This window comes from Rhinoderma darwinii, chromosome 13 (assembly GCF_050947455.1).
Source record: "Rhinoderma darwinii isolate aRhiDar2 chromosome 13, aRhiDar2.hap1, whole genome shotgun sequence".
In the NCBI taxonomy this organism is placed as follows: domain Eukaryota; kingdom Metazoa; phylum Chordata; class Amphibia; order Anura; family Rhinodermatidae; genus Rhinoderma; species Rhinoderma darwinii.
The window spans coordinates 54,104,639-54,129,279 of record NC_134699.1 but is presented as its reverse complement, the minus strand read 5'-3'; the positions used below and the strand labels follow the sequence as shown (position 1 = coordinate 54,129,279).

The window sequence follows — 24,641 nt, the reverse complement described above, 5'->3', positions numbered from 1 at the left end:
TCTAAACACAAGAGGATAAAGTCAAACCCTGTAGTTTGTCTCTAGTGACATCACTGAGGGCGGCCATGTTTTTGGCGATAAACGGCTTGTCAGTTTCATGATGCGGCGTTGCCAAAATGGCGCCTCTAATAAGCTTGTAGTTTTTCAGTGACATTCCTTGGGGTATTGCAGGTTCTTCCTGGTTACATGTTGTGTGTACATGGAGAGACTGAGAGTTGGTAGAGGTAAGTGGCTGCAGGGACTGACTAGTGGTTTATATCCCCTCATTGTATAACTCAGGCTCTCTGTGCAGTGCATTATTACTTCTCTGTAGTGTTATTTCTGTCTTTTCTAAGGTCAGGGCTCGGTGACCACTCTTGACGTACGTGGTCGCGACGTGAAAGGCGAAGCAGCGTCCAAGTTATGCGATGCCCATAGGCGCGTTGTGATGCCCGTCAGGCGTAAATTCCAATAGTAGTTAATGGGGACCAAGGCAGTCCGGTAAAAGTGGCTCCGCTGGAACCGGTCCCTGTCGCGTCATGTGATCTGAGCCCGGCAATCACGTAAATGGTGTCGCAGTGTAGCCCTGGCCTTACATAATATTCCTATTTTGGCCATGACGAAGCTTTCTACAAACTGGAAGGATTTCTTTAGTCGACACCAACAAAAATCCTGGCAGTGCAGAATATAATTTCAGAAGAGAGCGACCCCAAGACTTTGGGTATTGGGGCTGTAATGAATAACGGCAAAAATATGCATCTTTTTGTTTAAAGACCACGTCTATCTATGTTACGGGTCCCTCAAGAATGAGATTATTGCCGCCAGGCCCCCTGCAAAAGGCTTTTATTACCAGGGGGAGCGCCCGGCGAGTTTTACACCACGCAGCGCCCTTTGATATTAATAGACTCCCCTCTATGTCATCAACTTGCCTCAACGGGGCAGAAGGAAGGGGATTTATCAGTGGTAATGGAAAGCCCCATCTTATATATAAGGAAATAATAATAATCCCCCTATAAAATATCGTTCTCATAATCTATCCGTTTAGCCATGGATTTGCACTGAATGTATTCTACAGGGTTGGTAAATTCAGACATGACAGAATTCAGTGCAGATTTTTGCACTGAAAATGTAATTTAAGTTAAAGAAGACCTCCAGCGGACACACAACCTTCCATGTCTGCACCCCACACCTGACTGTATACCACGCTACACTTCTTTTATGTATACCGTACTTACTTTTTGAACTGTCCGTGCTTTAAAAAAGCCTCCATCTTGATTCTTAGATTTCCCCAGCTTTCTCTTCTTCTCTGCTTTGCTATCAATCCCATGATGCTTCAGCACAGCATCACATGACCAGCTAAAGACCATACCATTTCAGCATGCTGGGGGACACTGTCATTATCCTTCTCTCTATATTCTCCTAAAGAAGCTGAGAAACCATAAACCATATCAAAGGGGAAGTGAGGAATATTATTTGCCTATCCCGGGTACCATCCTGGTTCTTATCGTTGCTCTAGTACCAATGACGCAGGGCGACTTAACATATCGGTACTAAAGCGACAGAAGGACCAGGGTGATGCCCAGGAAATATATGTAACTTTGCCATGAGGAACCGCAGATGTGACCTACGGGTAACAACACTGGCTCTACGTGCTCTTGAGAAGCTCCATTGTTGTTACTCACATAGACATTACGTTCTGGAGGTTTATATTTCTAGTTCAAGTTGTGGTCCAGGCATCCTGGGAAAGATGGCGGCCAGGGCCAAGGAGCGCTGTGTACCCCGGCCGCAGCATGTCAGGTTCCGTTCTCATAAGTCATTTTCTTTAAATATTGGTATCTCTTTGGAGGAGCTGTCTGAGGTGGTTAAGAGCCTTCTGAGTGGCAAATCTCCAGGATCCGACCGGCTTCCTTATTTTGAATACAAAATTTATGACATTTTAGTCCCAGACATATTACCTTTGTTTCGTTTTTTCCCTAAAGGTGAACCGCTACCATCCCGAAGCCAGGGTAAGACCCCATGGATTGCTCCAACTACAGACCGTTTACGATCCTAAACTCGACATAGTTACGTTTCAAGCCCCGCCCCTTTTCCGCTAAGCCCTTCCCCTATCAAATAAAATATGCCAAAATGCTCCAGATTGTGGTGCATTTTTCGACACATTCTAGGCACATTGGTAAATCTGCCCTGATTAGCCTGGTAGCTGAAGCTTCGCCTTTTGTATCGAACCATTGGCCATGGAGATTAGTTTGTCCCCTGGTGTGGAGGTTTGGGATAGATAATTTGGGATCACTTTGTATTCCGATGACTTCTCACAATCCCCCAAACTTTGATCTCTCCCCCCTAACCTCCAGACCCAAATTCACTAAATTGCTAGATTGTCATGGCATAAAATGAACTCTACCCGTCAATTTGCCCACTCCACTTTTGAATACTCTAACGAAACTTCCATTACACTTGACAACCTATGTATATTATATATATTTTTTGGGTTCACCTCTCTGACTCATGTACTAGTCACTTGATCGGCTAAATTTTCCTCCCAGATTTCCGCCTCCCCTTCATTCCAATGGGAGTTGGACGCTTCTTTTCCCGCTGTCTGATTTGGGACGGAAGGACGCTTATCCAGGCTTATCATAGGTTCTTACTTTCCGAGTTAACTGCTCATATTGATTGTAATGTATACACTTACCTTGAAGTCTACCCTTTCCCCCCTATATACCTCTTTACATTACTAACTATTCTCCTTTGGTGAAAAACCTAATACAAATGACAATTTTCTTTAAAAAAAACAAACCATTTTCGGGGTGACCCCTTTAATAATAATCTATCTTTTTCAGGTTCCACTGACCTCTGCTGGGTTTTTCCGTGGGAGGTAGCACCGGAAGTTTTCCATTAACGCTCAAATGATGGATGAGCTGAAACGGTTATATATCAGGTTGTGTCAAGAGAAGGGATCAGACCCCCAGGATGGAGTGTTAAAGGAGCTGCAGGGAATGAGAGAGTCGTCCGGAAAAGAGAAACTGGATTTATCCACCCAAAATATTTCCATCGAGTCCTGTCAGGTCCTGGGTCTTCTCTTGCAGAACGATGTTACTTTCTCCCACGTGGTCCTGAGTGACTGCATGCTCAGTGAGGACGGTACGTGCCACGTAGTGCCACTAATGTATGCCCTTATATCTCTGAAGTGATAGGTTGGTGATTACGGATCGTCCTTTTCTATGTTCACAGGTTTAAAACATATTTTGCACGGCCTCCGCGGTAATGCTGTAACAAAGTACTTGGACTTGAAGGTCAGTGTGGACTTTGTAGGATGTCCTCGGGTTGTTGGCGGACTCTTGAAGTAAGACGGTCTTTATTCTTGTAGGGTAATAATCTGCGTGGTGAAGGTGCAGAAGCGTTGGGGAAGCTCTTAAGACACAACACTTCTGTAATCAGGTCTGTGATGTCCCCCCTACTATCATCAAGTGGACGTGTCATTGTGGTCCTAACGTTATATCAAAATATATGATGTCATTCTCATTGTATATTACATGTGGTGTAGTCAAAAATGTTGCAGTCCTTTTTTCTTTCCTCTACTAGTTTCTGCAAATTCTCATTTTCTTTCTCCATGCTTGATGAATGGGCGGGCTCAGAACTGTAAGAACTGGGGGTAAAACTGCAGCTGCATCCCCCTCCCCTCCTCTCTGACTTCTATTTTATTTCATTTCTCTAGATGGCTTTTTTTGGGGACTGAGGTGGTTTGTGAACTTTTACAGAGAAAGGGGGAACTACAGACATCTGGAAAGTGAAGACGATGCCCCTTTCCTGTAAATTAAAAAAATTACAGTTTTCATATTTTTATATTTACTACTGATTTATGGGGGAAGAAAAATGTCAAGCTAGTTATTCTTTACAGAGTTGGTGTGCCGAACTGGGGGCAAGGACTGTTAGAAAATTATTTACACAATGCTGCAGATTATATCATGATATGTAAAAACTAGATGTACCGCAGGAATGTTTAATCCATGCCGTTTTTTGTTTTCCGCGTGGCAGTCTGACTTTGGAGTGGAACAACCTGGGCATGTGGGAAGATGGATTCTCCCTGCTCTGCGATGGCCTTAGCTGTAATCAGACTCTTCAAAGATTGGATCTCCGCAATAACCAGATCAACCATAAAGGGGCAGAAGAACTTTCCACATCCCTGAAACAGAACCTCACACTACGAGAATTAGGTATGGATTTTAATATGGTTTAAAGGGTAAATAAACTTTCCACAAACTTCTGACATGTCAGAAGTTTTGATTGGTGGGGGTCCGAGCACTGAGACCCCCACCAATCGCTAAAACGAAGCGGCAGAAGCGCTCGTGTGAGCGCTAAGATGCTTCGTTTCTGTTCGTTTTTTTCCGGAAAGCCAATGTATCGGAGTACGGGCTCTTAGACTTTCTATTGAGTCTGTACACTGCTACATTGATTTCCGGAAAAAGCCGAACAGAAACTAAGCAGCTGAGCGCTCACACGAGCACTTCTGCCGCTTCGTTTTAGCAATCGGTGGGCGTCTCAGTGCTCGGACCCCCACCAATCAAAACTTCTGACATGTCAGAAGTTTATTGAACGTTTAGTTACACTTTAAAGAGACTCTGTCACCACATTCTAAGTGCCCGATCTCCTATATAAGGAGATCGGCGCTGTAATGTAGGTGACAGTAATGCTTTTTATTTTTTAAAAACGATCTATTTTCACCACTTTATTCGCGATTTTAGATTTATGCTAATGAGTTGCTGAATGCCCAAGTGGGCGTGTTTTTACTTTAGACCAAGTGGGCGTTGTACAGAGGAGTGTATGACGCTGACCAATCAGCATCATGCACTCCTCTCCATTCATTTACTCCTGCTAGATCCTTATGTGCTGTCTTATACTAACACATTAACAATACTGAAGTGTTTAGACAGTGAATAGACATTCCACAGGATGTCTATTCACAATCTCTGGAATTCGTTACTCTGTCTGTGGTAGTTACAGCAGAGGAAGCGTACTCTCGCGAGATCTCGCTGTAAATGACAGGTTACAAGATCCTAACGTATATGTTAAATGTAGGCTGTGACGGATGCCTAGCAGTGACATCTATCACCATAGAGTTTAAAGGTATAGGTTAAACGTATATGTCCTGAACTCTCATGACCCTGTTTATGACATATACGTTAAGTGGATACTATTATGGTCTATGAGTTACGGATGTCACTGTCCATACAGTGGCTCCTATGTTTCGAAGACATATAATGTGCAGTATACACCTTTAGGCTGGATCCCTCGGGATGGAAAAGCTTAGTATACTAAGATATTCCATGCTCAAACAAAATATATATTCACATATACCAGCCCCATGGAACGGAGCTAAAGGAGCCCTATGGACATGGTTAACGTGTATGTCGGGAGCTTTTCCGATTTACACGCTAAACAGGGCTAAAATGTAGTGTGCACAGAATCTTAGAAATTCATGGTGGTGCTATATGATCCCATAATGTAGATCAATATTGCCGGTGTGTGGAGGTGACCGATACATATATACAAAAACACAAGTTTCTTCTTAGTCCTGTTATTCACTCATTGTGCAGCCAAGTTCTAAGGGACAACTATTGGTATCGCTTTCCACAGACCTGCGATGGAATAACATTGGTCTACTAGGAGGTCGAGCACTTCATGATTGTCTTCAGAGCAATAAGACCATAATGAAGATGGAGCTGTCAGGAAACAACATCCCTAGTGACATCTTAAAGGCTATTGGTAAGTAAAGAGCGTCATGTCATATGTTTGGGAATAAATAAAGTCTTCACAGCAATAAGAAATTGATCAACACTATATTAATAAAGTCTATCCGCTTATCAGACTCCTCATCCTCTTCACTGATCACACACTCTGAATTTACTTCTAAAATCTGTACACGGGTGTCTGCAAACTATGTTACGGCTGCTGCCCATTGAAGTGTATGGAGAGGGGAGGGGGAGTAGTTCGTGTGTGTTTACATACATGTGTGTTCTTTGGGTTTTTCTATCTCAACCCTGCTGCTAATGAGCTTAATTCTGGTTATAACCGTATATGAGAATATTGATCTTTGTGTATTTTATTAATATTTTCTCCAAAGTGGCCTCAAAGGTGGAGGTACACTTTACAAACCTTGTAAATCTTAAATGGTTCTTGAGTGATGACATGATGAGGCTGCCTTACATAGCGTTTGTCCCCAGAGTCTCAGGGGTTTGTCACATGATACTATATGTAGTATGTTTCATCGTCTACCAATGTCGCATACGTTTTGGAGTCTGTAGAAGATCCCTTGAGCATTCAGGCAAAGAGATCCCACAGGTGACACTTGTCTCTGAAGCAAATGGGAGAAAATTGTATTTTTAGTATATATATGTAAAATATATGTGTCCATTTTACCATGTCATTAACATTGCATTACGTGGTATTTCTATTTGTTTAAGCCTTTTCTCTCCACTTGTGCATGCCCTAAACACCTTGTTAAGGAGAACTAGAAGAAGAAATGTATAACAACTTTTTACTGTATATTAAAATATCAGTTATTTTTTGTTTTTAGTCTTTTTTGCCGATATATATAATTGAATTGAAATTACAGGCCCAAAGCCTGAGACTGCACTACTGAGAGACTGTCTGATAACATGTCCCCTTTTGATTTGTCAGGTGCAGTGTTGTCATAAAGACCTCGTGTGGATACAAATCACCATCTACAGCAAGGGTCAGCAACCTTCGGCATTTCTCATCATGCCCTGACCGTTTTGCATCATAAAGCCTTTGGCTGTCAGGGCATGATGGGAATTGTAGTTTCACAACAGCTAGAGTGCCAAAGGTTGCTGACCCCTGATCTATATCAATATCTACATCTTAGGCTTCGTTCACATCTGCGTCAGGTCTCCGTCGTGTGTTCCGTCTGAGCTTTCCATCAGGGGAACCCATGAACGGAGCCCTGACTGAAACCAACGCAAACCATAGGTTACTATTTGCATCACCATTGATTTCAATGGTGACGGATCCGGTGCAAATGGTTTCCGTTTGTCACCGTTGTGCAAGGGTTCCGTCGTTTTAACGGAATCAATAGCGTAGTTCATTCCTTCAAAACGCCAGAACCCTTACACAACAAAGACAAACGGAAACCATTTGCACCGGATCCGTCGCCATAGAAATCAATGGTGATGCAAACGAAAACCTATGGATTCCGTTTATTTCATTCAGGGTCCCGTTCATGGGTTCCCCTGATGGAAAGCTCAGACGGAACACATGACGGAGCCCTGACGCAGATGTGAACGAAGCCTTACCTGTTGGCAGTTCTGTCTGAATGTATGTAGACGCTGATGTGTTTTGTGATTTGGATCAACACAATGGGAGGCACTTGTGACAAATTTTTTTCAACTTTTTCAAAGTTAAGAACTTGGTCTCAAAATGCAAATGTGAATAGACCGCAATCTCATGTAGAGTTATTCCAGACAGGGGCAATTATTATGTATCAGATGTCATCTCTAAAGACCTCATTGCACATAAACGTCTTAATTGGTGAAAGACATCACATGGTCTTGCTTACTTTTTTTTTTTTTTGCTTTATATTGAAACCAGTTGGACAGATGATGACAGTTTGCATCAATTTTCGATGCATTTGGGAAAAAAAAAATATTAGAACATCAACTATCTGTCATATTAAAATGGGGGACGGGGGGGACACCGATAAGAGTTGGGACCATATACCTGTTCTAGTGATATAACCTGAGTATTAGTATCTCTGTATTACAGAACAGGCCATAGATTATAACCTTGAGAGACAGACGGTAAAGAAGGACACCGTGAATCAGAGGCAGGTTCTGACCAAGGAAGTCCATCATTTGAAGCAGGAGAAGAACAAGCAGGTGGGTGACGTGCTCTTCTCCAGCCTTTTTCCTGTTGATCTTCCAGGTTCTTGTAAACTTTGTGTTTTCTCCTATAGTTCCTGGACTTGATGGGAACCATTGATAAACAGAGGGAGGAGATGAGCCGCACCACAAGGTTGGTCTTCCCACAGGATGTCTTCATCTAGAAAATAGATTTTTCTGTTCTATTTCTTATTTTTTTTCTTCTGTTCCTTCTTCAGGACTACGACTTTGCAAGTCAGCAAACTTCAAGAGACGCTGGACGACAGGAAATCAGTAGTTAATTCAATGACGGCCAAGTAAGGACTACTGTGAGTCATTTTATTCTAGGGCAAATCAGAGCTAAGTCACTCTTCGGCTATGACTCATTTTTACTATGTGCGGTGCAGATAGAAAAATTTGTGTTGCTGTTTGGACACCGTCAACAAGCTGCTGTTGACAGACCTGTCGCTCTTAGTATGTGTCTCTGTTTAATTATTTTAGTTTAATTTGCTCATTAACCACTTGCTACGACTATATACAGTGCCACAGCAAGAGCTGGAGAGAGGAGAGCGCGTGCGCGCACGCTCTCACTCACTCTTCAGCTCTCGGCAACAGAGGACTCCAAGACTGTGTGATCTCTCACGAGAGATCACACAGTCTTGTCCTTGTCTGCCGAGAGCTGAAGAGTATATATATATATATATATATATAATATATATATATATATATACACACCCTAAAAGGACATATAGACAGAGGTTGTCCTGATGGAACTTCAAGTAGGTGGCTGGCACTTTTTACACAGATGTCTAGACCCCCTTTACTTAGACATATGTTGTTGTATAGCCAATCTTCTAAAATGTGTCCTCTCTCTCTGCAGGTTACACATGAATGATGCAGCCTTGGCTTTATCACAGCAGAAAGTGCAAGACCTTGGGGTGATCCTGACTCAAACAAAGCGGGATAGCTCCAGCATGAGAGAACTACATGCCAAGGAACTGAGGAAGGAGAAGGAGGTCAGGAGAGGTGTGAGGGGAGGGGAGGGGTGCAGGGGATTAGATGCATTTAACACTTGGGCTATGATACATGGTCGATTCTTAGTAGTTTATTCACACACTACAGATATTTTTACATTATAATGCTCACAATCCCTAACCGCAACCAAAATTGATCAGTAGAGTAGATCTTCTGACATGGCAGTGCGTGCCTGTGAGCATCGAACGCCACAAATTGATAAAAAGAAGGGGCTACTCTTTGTGTCCCAAGACTCGATTTTGCTATTTTTGTAAATGCTTCTTACCCACTGTAGTTTTCTAGCCATCAGCTCATGCATGTCCACAGATAACATGGGGCTAAGTGGTTGCAATTTGTAGCCCAGATTTTTTTAGCACATGGCTACGTGAATTATTGGATATAGAAACCGGATAAATTATTAAACTCCGAAAGCGGGTTCCGCATGTCTCTGACACAAGGGATCCACCTGTTGTCGATCACATCTAAGTTATGATGTGATCGATAACTGCTCGATCATGAGGATCCGCTATCAGTCCTGCTGACCTGATGGATTAAGGTCTTCGCACACGATATAGCTGCTCAGTATACAGGATACAAAGCAGCTGTATCTCATAAAGTAAAAATCATTTTTAATAAAAAGTAATTAGAAAGTTGCATCAATCATAGTGATAACTTTTTTTTTATAAAAATGTCTTTCAAAGGTGTACCTTTAAGTCCGATTACAATGAGGAGGAAGGCCGGCTTTGTGTGTGATTAGACCCATAGGATTCATGTTGTGTAATAATACTGGTAGCAGGAAACCGCTTAGCTGATTTCCTTTATTGCCTAATCTAATGGTGCAATGTCTTTTGTCTTTAGGAATCTGCAATGCGGGAAGCAAAACTCAGACAAGAACTGGCCGCTAATAATGAGAAAGCTCTGCTCTACCGGAATAAGGTATTACTATGTCCGTACTCAGGACTACTAGTATATTACGGCTCAGACATTACCATTACACAGTAAAACTGGACCGTCCTGTACTGTATTTAAATTGCTTGGCATTCAAAGTAGTGTACTCCCTGTACAAAAAAAATTTAATGTCAGTGGCAGTTGCCACTCCTGCTGGCGATCCCCGCTGCCAAGTCTGATACCTGCCTTGCCGGCAGCCTGGTCCTGCTGCCTTGCGTGGCTGCTGGCGTCTTCTACCTGCCTCTCCCCCTGCTCTCCTGCTTGCTGGCCCTTTAAGAGGCAGCCAGAGAGTGCGCAATTCAAAATCCTCTATCCCTGTTTCTCCTGGACTATATAATGCACCTCCTCAGATCACCTGGTGCCTGAGCAACTTTGGTGCAACCTAGTTGTGTCCTGAAATGGTTGCTGTTTGCATCCTGATTCCAGTCCACGCCAGCTCTCTGTTATCAGCCTGTATCCAGCTATCCGCTTTCAGTCTGTATCCAGCTATCCGCTTCCAGTCTGTATCCAGCTATCCCCTACCAGTCTGTATCCAGCTATCCGCTTCCAGTCTGTATCCAGCTATCCGCTTCCAGTCTGTATCCAGCTACCCGCTACCAGCCTGTATCCAGCTACCCGCCTGTATCCAGCTATCCGCTACCCGCCTGTATCCAGCTACCCGCTACCATCCTGTATCCAGCTACCCGCTACCAGCCTGTATCCAGCTACCCGCTACCAGCCTGTATCCAGCTACCCGCTACCAGCCTGTATCCAGCTACCCGCTACCAGCCTGTATCCAGCTACCCGCTACCAGCCTGTATCCAGCTACCCGCTACCAGCCTGTATCCAGCTACCTGCTACCAGCCTGTATCCAGCTACCCGCTACCAGCCTGTATCCAGCTACCAGCCTGTATCCAGCTACCCGCTACCAGCCTGTCTCCAGCTATCCGCTACCAGCCTGTCTCCAGCTATCCGCTACCAGCCTGTCTCCAGCTATCCGCTACCAGCCTGTCTCCAGCTATCCGCTACCAGCCTGTCTCCAGCTATCCGCTACCAGCCTGTCTCCAGCTATCCGCTACCAGCCTGTCTCCAGCTATCCGCTACCAGCCTGTCTCCAGCTATCCGCTACCAGCCTGTCTCCAGCTATCCGCTACCAGCCTGTCTCCAGCTATCCGCTACCAGCCTGTGTCCAGCTATCCGCTACCAGCCTGTGTCCAGCTATCCGCTACCAGCCTGTCTCCAGCTACCCGCTACCAGCCTGTATCCAGCTACCCGCTACCAGCCTGTGTCCAGCTACCCGCTACCAGCCTGTGTCCAGCTACCCGCTACCAGCCTGTGTCCAGCTACCCGCTACCAGCCTGTCTCCAGCTACCCGCTACCAGCCTGTCTCCAGCTACCCGCTACCAGCCTGTGTCCAGCTACCCGCTACCAGCCTGTGTCCAGCTACCCGCTACCAGCCTGTGTCCAGCTACCCGCTACCAGCCTGTGTCCAGCTACCCGCTACCAGCCTGTGTCCAGCTACCCGCTACCAGCCTGTGTCCAGCTACCCGCTACCAGCCTGTGTCCAGCTACCCGCTACCAGCCTGTCTCCAGCTATCCGCTACCAGCCTGTCTCCAGCTATCCGCTACCAGCCTGTCTCCAGCTATCCGCTACCAGCCTGTGTCCAGCTATCCGCTACCAGCCTGTCTCCAGCTATCCGCTACCAGCCTGTCTCCAGCTACCCGCTACCAGCCTGTGTCCAGCTACCCGCTACCAGCCTGTGTCCAGCTACCCGCTACCAGCCTGTGTCCAGCTACCCGCTACCAGCCTGTGTCCAGCTACCCGCTACCAGCCTGTGTCCAGCTACCCGCTACCAGCCTGTGTCCAGCTACCCGCTACCAGCCTGTGTCCAGCTACCCGCTACCAGCCTGTGTCCAGCTACCCGCTACCAGCCTGTGTCCAGCTACCCGCTACCAGCCTGTGTCCAGCTACCCGCTACCAGCCTGTGTCCAGCTACCCGCTACCAGCCTGTGTCCAGCTACCCGCTACCAGCCTGTGTCCAGCTACCCGCTACCAGCCTGTGTCCAGCTACCCGCTACCAGCCTGTGTCCAGCTACCCGCTACCAGCCTGTGTCCAGCTACCCGCTACCAGCCTGTGTCCAGCTACCCGCTACCAGCCTGTGTCCAGCTACCCGCTACCAGCCTGTGTCCAGCTACCCGCTACCAGCCTGTGTCCAGCTACCCGCTACCAGCCTGTGTCCAGCTACCCGCTACCAGCCTGTGTCCAGCTACCCGCTACTTAGATAACGCCCTTAGAGGTGGCCCTAAGCCAAACCAGTGGAGTAGCACAGCGGGACCACAACCCGCTGGTCATAATAGAAATACTTCTGGACATTGATCTTATCTGTAATAAGCACTTGAGCAAGTTCTGAACTCAAGACTATAAGCGCTGTATTAATATTAAATCTGTGCTTGCTTTCTCCTAGAAGAATTGGGCCCTAATGTTCTGTATACAAAGCAGATCAAAAGTAGTAAGGAATCTCACAAGCCTTCAAGCGGCAGATCGCATGGAGATCATGTATTTGTAGTAGCATATTTTATATTACAGTTGTTAAAAGTAATTTATCAACTGCAAATAATTCTGTACACAGTAAAATCCCTTTAAATCAGCATCTGATATCCGAACGTCTCGTAATGCTGGAGGTGTCTTTAGCGCAGGAGTATAATATAATCTGGAATCGCAGAAGTCGAAGAAGAAAAAAACAACATGGACTTTCCATTGATAGTGCAAACATCATAGCTGTTGACTGGTTTAGTCTCTCTGTGACTTAATGTGTAGTATGAGAGACCAACAGAGGGTATTTATTTATTGTTCTTTAGGGTTAAAGGGCAACTTAACTTTCAAAAAACTTTTGACATGTCAGAAGTTTTGATTGGCGGGGGTCCGAGCACGGAGACCCCCACCGATCGCTAAAACGAAGCGGCAGAAGCGCGCGGGTGAGCGCTGATCCACTTAGTTTCTGAACGGCTTTTCTTGGAAAGCCGAGCAATTGATGTAGGGGGCTCGTAGATGGTCTATTGAGCCTGTACACCAATTCTTGAGCTTTCCGAGAAAAGCCGATCACAAACGGAGGGGCTAAGCGCTCATGCTGCTTCGTTTTAGCGATCGGTGGGGGTCTCAGTGCTCGGACCCCCACCGATCAAAACTAAGACGTCAGTTTTTTTAAAGTTTTTACTTACCTCACTGTACTTAAAAGTGCTCTTAATTTTACATTGTTAGAACTTTGTGCCACGCCTGCAGGTAAAGTCAGTGAATAGGTCTCTGTATATGCACCACATTCATATACTTAGCTTTATGACGGTGCATGTGTAAAAACTCTGGCATCTGGGCTTTTCAAAGGGTCCCCCCCCCCCCCAGATACATTTATGACATATCAATAGAACAGTCAATGGGCCTTTATGTCTTCCATAAGCGAGGATGACAGCAGCCGATGGGGCATGGTGCTCAGAAGAGTGTTGTAGCCCTATCGTTTTAGTGTTTGGTGGGGTCCCAGTGTTCAGGGTCCCTTACAGCTCAGACATAAGTGAATCTGTTAAAATAATGGGAATTGGATAACTTAGATGTGATCGATAACAGGTGGATCCTGCATGTGCTGCTGACCTGACGGATTCAGGTTTCACCGCACAATACAACATCTATGTATCCAGGATACATAGGAGCTGTGTCTGAAAAAGTAAAAAAAATTTTGAATAAAAATAAATTACAAAGGTCCACAACGCACTAAAAAACATTGTTTTAGTAAAAAATAAAAAAAAAAGTTTACATATCCTTTAAAACAGCGGTCCCCAACTTTTTTTTAACCAAGGACCAGTTTCATGCAAAACAAATTTTCCACGGAAAGGTGGGGGGGTGACGGAATTCGTTGCGGAAAATTCACAGCATAAGGCCCTGTTCACACTGAGTTTTTTGGCGCTGATTTTTACGTGGAAACCACGTAGGAATCTGCGCCAGAAAACGCCTCCCATTGAAAAATAGTGACATGCTCTTTCTTCCCGCGGTTCCGTCAATGGGAGGCAGAGATACCCTTTTTCTCTGTGTTTTTCGCCCGCATCGCTCAATGGCCACTGCCGGAAAATGACACTAAAACAGTGGCAAGAAAATGCAGGCAGGTCAAAATCAGCTTTTTTTTTTTTTCTGCCTGCAAAATGGTCAGTGTGAACAGGGTCTAATACAGTAGCAGCAAAGTGGATGAAATAGAACAAATCTCATCCATTCACTGCGTAAATACTTAGCGGAAAAAACACTCAGGGATTGACATGCGCTGCAGACTTTTATTCCGCAGCATGTCAATTGTATTTACAAATAGCAGATGTTGCATTTATTGCTGCAGAATAGCAGCGATTCCGCTGCAAAAAAACACCAAAATGCAACAAAAATCTTCTGCTTACTCAGTAGTCTGTTACTTCTTCCAAGCCGGCCTCCTGGGATGACGATTCATCCCATGGGACTGCTCCAGGCTGCTGCGGTCTCCTAGGATAAAACGCCATCCACTCAGTAGTTATCCGCAGCGGACACTCCGGGCGAAAAACTGCACCATAATTTGGTGCGATTTTTCGCCCGCAATTCCCTGCGGCCACCGAGGCGAATACCAGATACCGCGGCCCGGTACCAAATGATCCACGGCCCGGTATTGGTCCGTGGCCCGGTGGTTGGGGATCACTGCTTTAACAGGTCTCTTGTATTGGAGCACTCATTGCTTGTAGCAGTTTGTTTTGGTAGTTGCATTTATTTTTATCTTTTTTTTTTTTATTTTATCCGCTTTTATAACCTAAAGGTGAATGAGCTGGAGAGAAAGTGCAAGATGCAGCAGGACCAATTGTTTGATATGAAGCAAGAACTGACGAACACGAGTGCAGAGCTGAAGCTGCGGGCTGTGCAGGCGGAAGGCAAGGACGGAGCGATCTAGCTCAGACCGGATGAAACGCAGGTATTCATTTATTTTATTTATTTCAATTGTGTCTTGTTCACAGAACGCTTGGAAACAGAGAAGAGAAGATTCCGACAGTCACAAGATGAAGCCAGTACGCTGCGTCAGAAAGAAGTAAGGAGATAGATTAATTCCATTGATATTGTTGGCTCTTACCATCTCAGTGACCATCTCTAACCTCTTATGTGATCACAGGTAGAGCACATGACGCGTCACATGGAGGACGGTGAGCGGGCGACGCAAGAACGGATGCAGCGTCTTGAAGCTACAAAACTGGCACTTGACGAGGTGAGGTGACACATTTTTAGTGCCTTTTAAAATATACACACATCACCGGTACCAAAAGAGATCCGGAAATCCGGCATTTGTATTAAAATAGCTTCTTAGTCTTAAGGGCTCTAGGCTAAAAACATCGCTTGGGGATATTTGGCTTCTATGTCTAAATATTTAGGAGAAAAATTATATTTTTTGGTCACCAAATTAAAAATGAACATTACAAATAAAGGAAGCATTTACGCTAGACTGTGGAGTGACCGGCGGCACCGCTTACACTAGACTGTGGAGTGACCGGCGGCAGCGCGTATATGAGACTGTGGAGTGACCGGCGGCAGCACGTACACTACACTGTGGAGTGACCGGCGCCAGCGCTTACACTAGACTGTGGAGTGACCGGCGGCAGCGCGTATATGAGACTGTGGAGTGACCGGCGGCAGCACGTACACTACACTGTGGAGTGACCGGCGCCAGCGCTTACACTAGACTGTGGAGTGACCGGCGCCAGCGCTTACACTAGACTGTGGAGTGACCGGCGCCAGCGCTTACACTAGACTGTGGAGTGACCGGCGCCAGCGCTTACACTAGACTGTGGAGTGACCGGCGCCAGCGCTTACACTAGACTGTGGAGTGACCGGCGCCAGCGCTTACACTAGACTGTGGAGTGACCGGCGCCAGCGCTTACACTAGACTGTGGAGTGACCGGCGCCAGCGCTTACACTAGACTGTGGAGTGACCGGCGCCAGCGCTTACACTAGACTGTGGAGTGACCGGCGCCAGCGCTTACACTAGACTGTGGAGTGACCTGCAGCAGCGCTTACACTAGACTGTGGAGTGACCTGCAGCAGCGCTTACACTAGACTGTGGAGTGACCTGCAGCAGCGCTTACACTAGACTGTGGAGTGACCTGCAGCAGCGCTTACACTAGACTGTGGAGTGACCTGCAGCAGCGCTTACACTAGACTGTGGAGTGACCTGCAGCAGCGCTTACACTAGACTGTGGAGTGACCTGCAGCAGCGCTTACACTAAACTGTGGAGTGACCGGCGGCAGCGCTTACACTAGACTGTGGAGTGACCGGCGGCAGCGCGTATACGAGACTGTGGAGTAACCAGAAGCAGCGCTTACACTAGACTGTAGAATGACCTGCGGCAGCGCTTACACTAGACTGTGGATTGACTGGCGGTAGCGCGTATACGAGACTGTGGAGTGACCGAAGGCAGCGCTTACACTAGACTGTGGAGTGACCAGCGCCAGCGCTTACACTAGACTGTGGAGTGACCAGCGCCAGCGCTTACACTAGACTGTGGAGTGACCTGCGGCAGCGCTTACACTAGACTGTGGATGGACTGGCGGTAGCGCGTATACGAGTCTGTGGAGTGACCGGCGGCAGCGCTTACACTAGACTGTGGAGTGACCGGCGGCAGTGCTTACACTAGACTGTGGAGTGACCGGCGGAAGTGCTTACACTAGACTGTGGAGTGACCTGCGGCAGCGCTTACACTAGACTGTGGAGTGACCTGTGGCAACGCTTACACTAGACTGTGGAGTGACCGGCGGCAGCGCGTATATGAGACTGCGGAGTGACCGGCGGCAGCGCGTACACTACACTGTGGAGTGACCGGCGGCAGCGCGTACACTAGACTGTGGAGTGACCGGCGGCAGCGCATATATGAGACTGTGGAGTGACCGGCGCCAGCGCTTACACTAGACTGTGGAGTGACCTGCAGCAGCGCTTACACTAGACTGTGGAGTGACCGGCGGCAGCGCGTATATGAGACTATGGAGTGACCGGAGGCAGCGCTTACACTAAACTGTGGAGTGACCGGCGGCAGCGCTTACACTAGACTGTGGAGTGACCGGCGGCAGCGCGTATATGAGACTGTGGAGTGACCGGCGGCAGCGCTTACACTAGACTGTGGAGTGACCGGCGGCAGCGCTTACACTAGACTGGAGTGACTGACCACAGTGTTTACAAGAAATGATCTGCTCTTCTTTCTGGCTACCTGATGCCGCCACTAGAGGAAAAATAACCCAGTACACAGTAAGCTCCCATGCTCCCTCTGGTGGCAGCTGCAGGCTGTTATAAATCTATGTTTATGAAGCACCGCTCCAAGCTAAAACAGATTTTAAAAAAACAAACACAAAGGTTAATTTGGAGCCACATAATATTTTTTGGTCACATTTTAGTCGCCATCTGGAGCCCTGGCATACTTGCAGTAAAGAAAACATACACAAAAGTTTATATACACACCAAATATTAGACATTGTGGTGTATAGTGTAGAAAAAGTACAAATCGGCCCCTGGAAAAAACAAGGCAATTGAGACATAAGAATGAAAAAGTTATGTCTGCTGGAATACAGAAGCAAAATTGAAAAAAATCTTCAGGTCCTCAAGGCCAAAATCGGCGACGTTTAATTGTAAATCTTTACATTCTCACACGTTCAATGACACTAAAGCCGTAATAAAATCTGCACCAGTGTCAGGCGTGAGAAGGTAGCCATGCTCCCTAGGCCCATGTTTCTTGGGAAGCTCCTACACTAATGTGGGACATCAGTCAATGTTAGAGGTTTATCATAATCTACAAGCCGCTCCATTAATAACATGAACCAATCATATAACTTGTTTCCTTTTAAAAGCTTCTTTGCGTTAAAAACCTATTAATAATATGTCGTTTAGGGATCCTAAACCTAGCAGTCTCTGACATTAAAAGGCCTACTTGGAATATGTCAATTGCCTTATTGTATTCTTATTTTATCACATCTACATCATAAGTGGAGCACTTCCGGAATTCTGTCCTTTTTATCCGGAGAAAAACGTTTGCGCCCTAAGGCATCGGGGGCCTGGGTGAGACTGGAGCCTCGAATCACCCTAAAATTCAGATATAACTGCAGTCAACCTTAAAGAGGACCTGTTACCTCTCCTGACATGTCTATGTTCGTAAATACTTCTATTCCCCATGAAATAACAATTGTGGAACACATTTTCTTAGAACTCTGCATTGTGCCCTTCCTCTGTTCTACCTCCTAGAAATGTATGGGTGTTACTAGTCCTCTTATCAAATAAGTGTGTCACTACAGTCTCCTTCTGTCAGCACTGATTGGACAGTGTCAGTCTGTGTAGGGACACGCCCCCAACTGGTAACACCCAGTTGTTTAATTTATTCATACATTTCTAGGAGGAACAACAGAGGAATGGCACAACATAGACTTCTAAGAAAAGATTGTTCAACATTATTTCATGGGGAATATGCAATTATTTCCTAAAACAGACAGAGATGACAGGTCCTCTTTAATCTCTTACTCCCCCACGTCACACTGACAGGCGTTCAGGGTAGTTTTAAAGCGATCCTTACACTACAGAGCTGCTTTTTGTCTACCTGTGGCCTGGAGGGAACCCTGTGCTAAGATCATTTTCATCGTTCTGGACCCCTATCAATGTCTATATGGAGAGAGTAGGATATCGGGATTAAATGCAGTTAGGTTTAGACAGCTGTTTCTGTATCCCATAGGCTTCAATGCAGAGGAACTGCTCGTATGTGGCCAACTATGTCATCATTGGGGGAACAGGCAGTCTTGTTCTTGGGGTCACTGTGGTCCTAGCGGTCAGACCCATTATACCTTAAATGGTGTTCGTGTAATAGAACCCCTTTAAATAATAATGTGACTGTATATTGTGTCTGAATATGATCCAGAACATGCGTATGACATAAATATTATCGGGAACATCATTGATGTGACAGATTTGCAGTTCTTTATATTTGGTTAATATATAAGCCCTCTACTATTAAATCTACTTCGACTAAAACCGCCCCAGGTCGGCCGCTCTCCACTTTCATCAATGATGGTATTGATCTTTCTCGGCAGGAACTGAGCAGGATGAAGTTAACGTTGGCCAATGAACGCGCCCAGGCCGAAGGAGAGGTTCAGAAAGCAAGGAGCACGGCCCTTCAGGAAGAGGTGAGGATTATCTAGATCTCTACCATCTGGTCAGTCGTAACCACAGGATCGGCATAATCTTTAGCTTTCAATATCGGTCTGCAGCGTCCGAAAAAAAGCTTGACTTAAAATCAAAGAACTGCTGACCGTGTAGGAAGTAATGCATTGATGTCAGTCATATTAAAATGTTCATCCTTGTAGAAATCAGAAGAAACAAGAACAGCGATATTGTTTACATTTATCATCTACCTGTTACTGTTTTATATGTGATTGAGTTCCATACATGGGGAAATTGTCCTTTTCTTTAGTCGTTATGGAGATTTTATTAATATCATTTTTTGTATTATTATATCATTTTATTCATTGATTTATTTATGTTTGTTGTCATTTGTATCTTCTACCTTTTTATGGTTTTATATGTCATTAATTGTTGCAAGGAAAGTGGTCATTTCCGGCACCGCACTGGATGCATTCAGTAAATGGGACAGGGCTGCAGTACCTTGAGCTGCCGCTATGAAAGTGACGGCGTGTCCAAGTACGAACAAATATGAAATCAATGTAAACAATGAAGGGACTGCAGCGCCCGTACTAGCACCACGGCCCCTTCAAATAGCTGATCGACAGGTGTGACGTGAGTCAAACCCCCACCAATCTAACACTGATGGCCTATCTCAAGGATAGGTCATCAATTTTTTAAAATCCCAGATAACCCATTTAACATTTTTATGTACCTGAGGAAGTGGTCAGATCAACCTTGAAACGCGTTGTGTGCTCAATAAATGTTCATTCTATGTATACATTCCTATACGATGGTGGCTTTGCCCGACGTATTCCTGCTTTTTATCTTCTGTTGAATAATATTAACGTTAAAGGGACACTCCGGCCAAAACAAAACTTTCCCCTGTGTACCATTCTGGTATTCCATGTGTCCTGTTATATTTCTTGCTGCTTCTCTCTCTATATATCAGACCGGGGCGGTTGCTTAGCAGCAGTGTGAATCCGGCTCGGTGACTACTTTCTCTACTTGGGTCTATAGAGATCTATGTGTCACCCATCACAGGCTTCTGCAGTTCCTGTACCCCAATAGTATTACACAGGGGAGGACAGAAACTTCTATCATCAGCCCCCACCGATACTTACACAGGTTCCTGTCACACAGGTATAATGTAGAAGAATATAGCGCAGCCTCCCTGTCTGTATACTTATGGTTTCTCAGCTTATTTAGGAGAATGATAATCAGTGTCCCCCAGCATGCAGAAATGGTGTGGTCTTTAGCTGGTCATGTGATTCTGTGCTAAATTATCATGGGATAGATAGCAAAGCAGAGAGGAAGAGAAAGCTGGGGAATCTAAGAATCAAGATGGAGGCTTTTTTTAAAGCACCGACAAGGCAGCAGTTCTAAAGTAAGTAGAGTATATATAAAAGAAGTGTAGAGAGTGGTATACAGTCAGGTGCAGACATGGAAAGTTTGGTTTCCACTGGGGGTATTGTCTAAGGAATTGTTACTTATGCTGTTCCTTAATATAATCTATATGGCTCCATACTAAAACTTTAGGTATTTACCACATTATATTTGGTCTTCAGGAACTTAATCAAATGTAAATGTTTCTCTGAGCAGCAGCAACATGCCGCCATTCTGCAGGACAAGATACGAACCTTAACTCAGTCCCGTGATCAGACTCTGAGTCAAGTTTTACAACAGAAGCAACTAGTTGGGGAACTACAATCTCAAAACAACCAACTGAGCCTGGAAATAGAGGGTCTAAAAAGGCGAATTGATGGCTTGCAACAGGTGGGTATGACTGGAAAAAATATCCAGAATCACAGATAATGGTCAGTGGCACGGGAGCTTATATTCCGGTGTTGGCACATTGAAACAACACTTCCCCACAGTGTCCATAATCTTAACAGTTGTACCCTTCTCTAAACTGGCAAGTTGTAGTCGAACCAAGGTTCTCACAGTCCTACATCACGCACAGCACCCGGAACAGTAGTGATGTTTTTGCTTAAAGGAATTATGTGGGGACCAACAATTATTATCAGTGTAGTCCCTGCAGTATGTGATACACTCACTAATATACATTCCGGTCCCTGTCACGCTGATTCTGAGATTTTCTTAGATTTTGATAGCGCTGCCGGGTCACCGGAAGTCTAGTGGCACAGCCTTTTTTGAGGACAATACTACTCTTCGTCGTCATGTGACCGACCCCGCTGTACTCTATGTACAAGCAGTCACATGACTAATTCGTATGTCATATAAGAAGACTGTGCAACTAGACTTCCGGTCCCTCGGCAGCGCCATAAAAATCTATGGAAATCTCAGAATCCGCACGACGGGGGACCGGAATGTATATTAGCGAGTGTATCACATACTGCAGGGAAGAGTGAAAATTCACTTTAAAGTACAGGAGACAACGTGTTGCCATATGAAATGGGCTTAGATTTTTTGAGTAGAATCTCCTGATAGTAGATAAGGTGTTGGTACATTTTATGGAACATGGGGGACTTGCTTTACTATCAAGGACTTGAACACCTTTTACACCTGCATGTTTGGCTTAGCGCAGCTGTGATGGTCTGCATTTTCTCTGCAGGAATTGTCAAAGAAGGACCAGGAGAGGGTGTCCGAAGTAACAAAGGTCCGAGTTGAGCTGCAAGAGCAGATGGGGCACCTTGAAGCTGAGTTGACAGCACAGGAAGGGCTGAAGGAGAAGATCTCTGCATTAGAGAGACAGCAGAAAGGTACGGCCCAGGAGCAGGGGCATAACTAGGAAAGACTGGGCCCCATAGCAAAAGTTTAACTGACCCCCCGACCCCAGGTATCACATGCAGGCCCCTTATAGATAGTGCCCCTGTAGATTGTGCAATACAGCCCCCTGTAGACAGTGCTGTACAACCCCCCACTGTAGACAGTGTCACAACCCACTTGTAGATAGTGTCCCCCCACCTCTCCCTTGTAGATGGTGCCATAAAGCCCCCCTGTAGATATCGCCATAAAGCCCCCCTGTAGATATCGCCATAAATCCCCCCTGTAGCTATCGCCATAAAGCCCCCCTGTAAATAGTGTCACACAGACTTCCCTCCATTGTATATAGTGCCACACAGCCCTCCTTAGTAGATAGTGCCACACACAGACCCCTATAATTTGCGCCACACACAGATTGCTGTAGATAGCCACACACAAACCCTGTAGATTGCGCCACATCCCTCCCCTTGTATATAGTGCCACACGGCTCCCCCCTTGTATATAGTGCCACACGGCTCCCCCCTTGTATATAGTGCCACAAGGCTCCCCCCTTGTATATAGTGCCACACCGCTCCCCCCTTGTATATAGTGCCACACCGCTCCCCCCTTGTATATAGTGCCACACCGCTCCCCCCTTGTATATAGTGCCACACCGCTCCCCCCTTGTATATAGTGCCACACCGCTCCCCCCTTGTATATAGTGCCACACAGCTCCCCCCTTTTGCATAGTGCCACAGAGCTCCCAGCTGTGTGAGACTTCCCAGCGTCTTATAGGCTGCAGGCCTAATGTGGCCTGCAGCCTATAGTGATCAATTGTATCTGCATCCTGAGGACGCAGATACAAGTGAATGTGGCTGTCGCTAGCATTGGGGCCCCTCCGGTGCTAGCGACGCCACCGGGCATGATGGGGCCTGTGCTGCCTGGCCCTAAATGTCAGGGGCCAGATGGCCCGGGCCCCGTAGTGGTATCGCTACCGCTGTAGCAGCCATATTGGCTTGTAGCGGCGCCAGTGGGCATGGGGGGGGCCATGTCGGCGGGCATCACGGGCCCCCTCATGCCGTGGACCCCGTAGCAGCTGCTATGTCTGCTACAGCGGTAGTTACGCCTCTGCCTAGGAGAAAGTAAAGAGAGGATGAGAAAGCTAGGAAAATCTAAGAATCAAGCTTTGTTAGAGCACAGACAAGGCAGCAGTTCAAAAAGTAAGTACAGTATACATAAGAGAAGTGTAGAGAGTGGTATACAGTCAGGGGGGGGGGTGCAGACATGGAAAGTTGTGTTTCCACTGGAGGTCTTCTTTAATAGAGGAGATTGATGTAACAATGCATCCCGTCATTGTAGATTGTATTATGAGTCTAGTTTTGTTCTGTCATCATAGTGCAGGCCAATACCCACCGTGAGATGTTGCTGGATAAAGAAAGTGAGATCTCTTCCCTTTTGGAGAAGCTGAGACTGAAGGATGCTGAGAATCTAAGGATGCGAGAGGAAGAAGCACAGAGAGCCAGCCTTCTACAAAGCGCCATCCTAAACTACATTAGTACACCGCTTGGCTCCACCAGTGGAAGGAAATGAGCCAAATTGTCCTTGCTCTTTATGTTCAATAAGCCATAAACGGTTCAAATCTAGAACCAGAGTCCGTAAGTGCCTTCAATGAGTCACATACATATAAAGCTGTATGAGACCTGAGGGGCACTTCTCAATACTGTCTGCACATTCCCTGATCACGATATAGTCATTTATTTTTTACGTAATGCATTTTGTATGTTTTGTAATTATTTTTAAATAAAGATTTTTTTTTATGTATTCTACATTGTGGTTGATTTTTTTTCTGTACTTATACAGCGTCTCACCCGTAGTCGAGGTCCATGCCAATTCATCTCTCATTTGCTTCTGAACTACGTATGGCATTACATGGACCCCCACCAATCATCCTGTGGATATGTCATCAGTTGTCTGTGCCTGGACAACCCCTGTAAGTCTTGTCAGCCGTAGTTCCCAAATGTAGTGCCAACCATACTGTCCGTCATAAATATAGTTCCAGCATTCTTTTTACCCTGTTGTCTTATTTGGGAAGGAATGACTTACAGGATTACACGCCTGGAGATTCCCTACATCGATATCACGTCAAGTCCACCACCGATCCCCTAAGTCTGCTGCCATTATAGCCCTAATTTTACCTCCGCCTTGTTCACATACACTGTTCTTCACAATATCTTCACTTTATATAAAAAAAATATATAACACTACGTCCAGGGCCGGCCTTGGTTGGTGGCCTCTTGGTTACGTTCTATTGATGCCCCCTTTCTATATGATTTACCATTTGGTGCCCCAATATTACAATCATACAGTACCCAAACAAGATCTAATAAACTAGGGAATGTAGCGTGCGTCTGCCTTTACATAACTTCGGACACCAAGTGTAGGTGTCCGAAGATCGGGAATGCAAGCTGCGGGTGCCCAGACTATTGGGACCAATGGCGCCCCCTTCAGTAGTGACAGGTGATGCACTCACACCCCTAAGACTCTGACTACATCACCCAAGTGGTAACTAACAACAATTCTTGTATTGGGCCATCCCCATCTCAAATATTTATATGTACAGGGGTTAGAAGAAGGGGCGGCTAAATTAGAGGTCCATGTAACAGACTTCAAATGGTCTTCATCTGCAACCAAGTACAAGCGGTCCTCACACATAGGGGCAGCTACCACTTGGTACCACTGCTGTTGGCCAACCTGCCAGTTCTTTCTTGCCATTCCACCGACGGCCGACAGAACTAATTTACTTTAATGGGTTCTGTCGGTTTTTCGTCGGGGTGGCCGTAGTTTTACCAGAGCGCATGCTGCACTATTGTCTCCGGTAATCTTGGCCGGTTCTGCGACGGAGGCCCCTAACGGTGCCTTCAATGTAGATGTGAACGAGGCCTAACTGGG

General features: G+C 45.9%; 1 protein-coding gene across 3 annotated transcripts; it reads left to right on the top strand.

Moving 5' to 3' along the window:
* Positions 1 to 119: 119 nt before the first annotated feature.
* LRRC45 (leucine rich repeat containing 45) lies at positions 120 to 23,483 on the top strand. 3 transcript variants are annotated; one of them, XM_075846803.1, is made up of 19 exons: positions 120 to 224; positions 1,959 to 1,985; positions 2,817 to 3,117; positions 3,208 to 3,269; positions 3,344 to 3,414; positions 4,012 to 4,190; positions 5,611 to 5,739; positions 7,756 to 7,868; positions 7,946 to 8,004; positions 8,090 to 8,167; positions 8,731 to 8,866; positions 9,723 to 9,800; positions 14,607 to 14,718; positions 14,803 to 14,873; positions 14,955 to 15,047; positions 18,899 to 18,991; positions 20,589 to 20,762; positions 21,562 to 21,709; positions 23,089 to 23,483. In XM_075846803.1, the coding sequence occupies exons 3-19, from the start codon at positions 2,883 to 2,885 to the stop codon at positions 23,280 to 23,282; spliced, it is 2,025 nt and encodes a 674-aa protein (XP_075702918.1). In that variant the 5' UTR covers positions 120 to 224; positions 1,959 to 1,985; positions 2,817 to 2,882; the 3' UTR covers positions 23,283 to 23,483. The 3 variants fall into 3 exon arrangements, 2 of the variants coding, with proteins under 2 accessions (XP_075702918.1, XP_075702917.1); XM_075846802.1 differs by lacking the exon at positions 1,959 to 1,985; XR_012851713.1 differs by lacking the exons at positions 1,959 to 1,985; positions 21,562 to 21,709; positions 23,089 to 23,483 and adding an exon at positions 19,408 to 19,601 and having other exon boundaries at positions 20,589 to 20,668.
* The last annotated feature ends 1,158 nt before the right edge of the window (positions 23,484 to 24,641 follow it).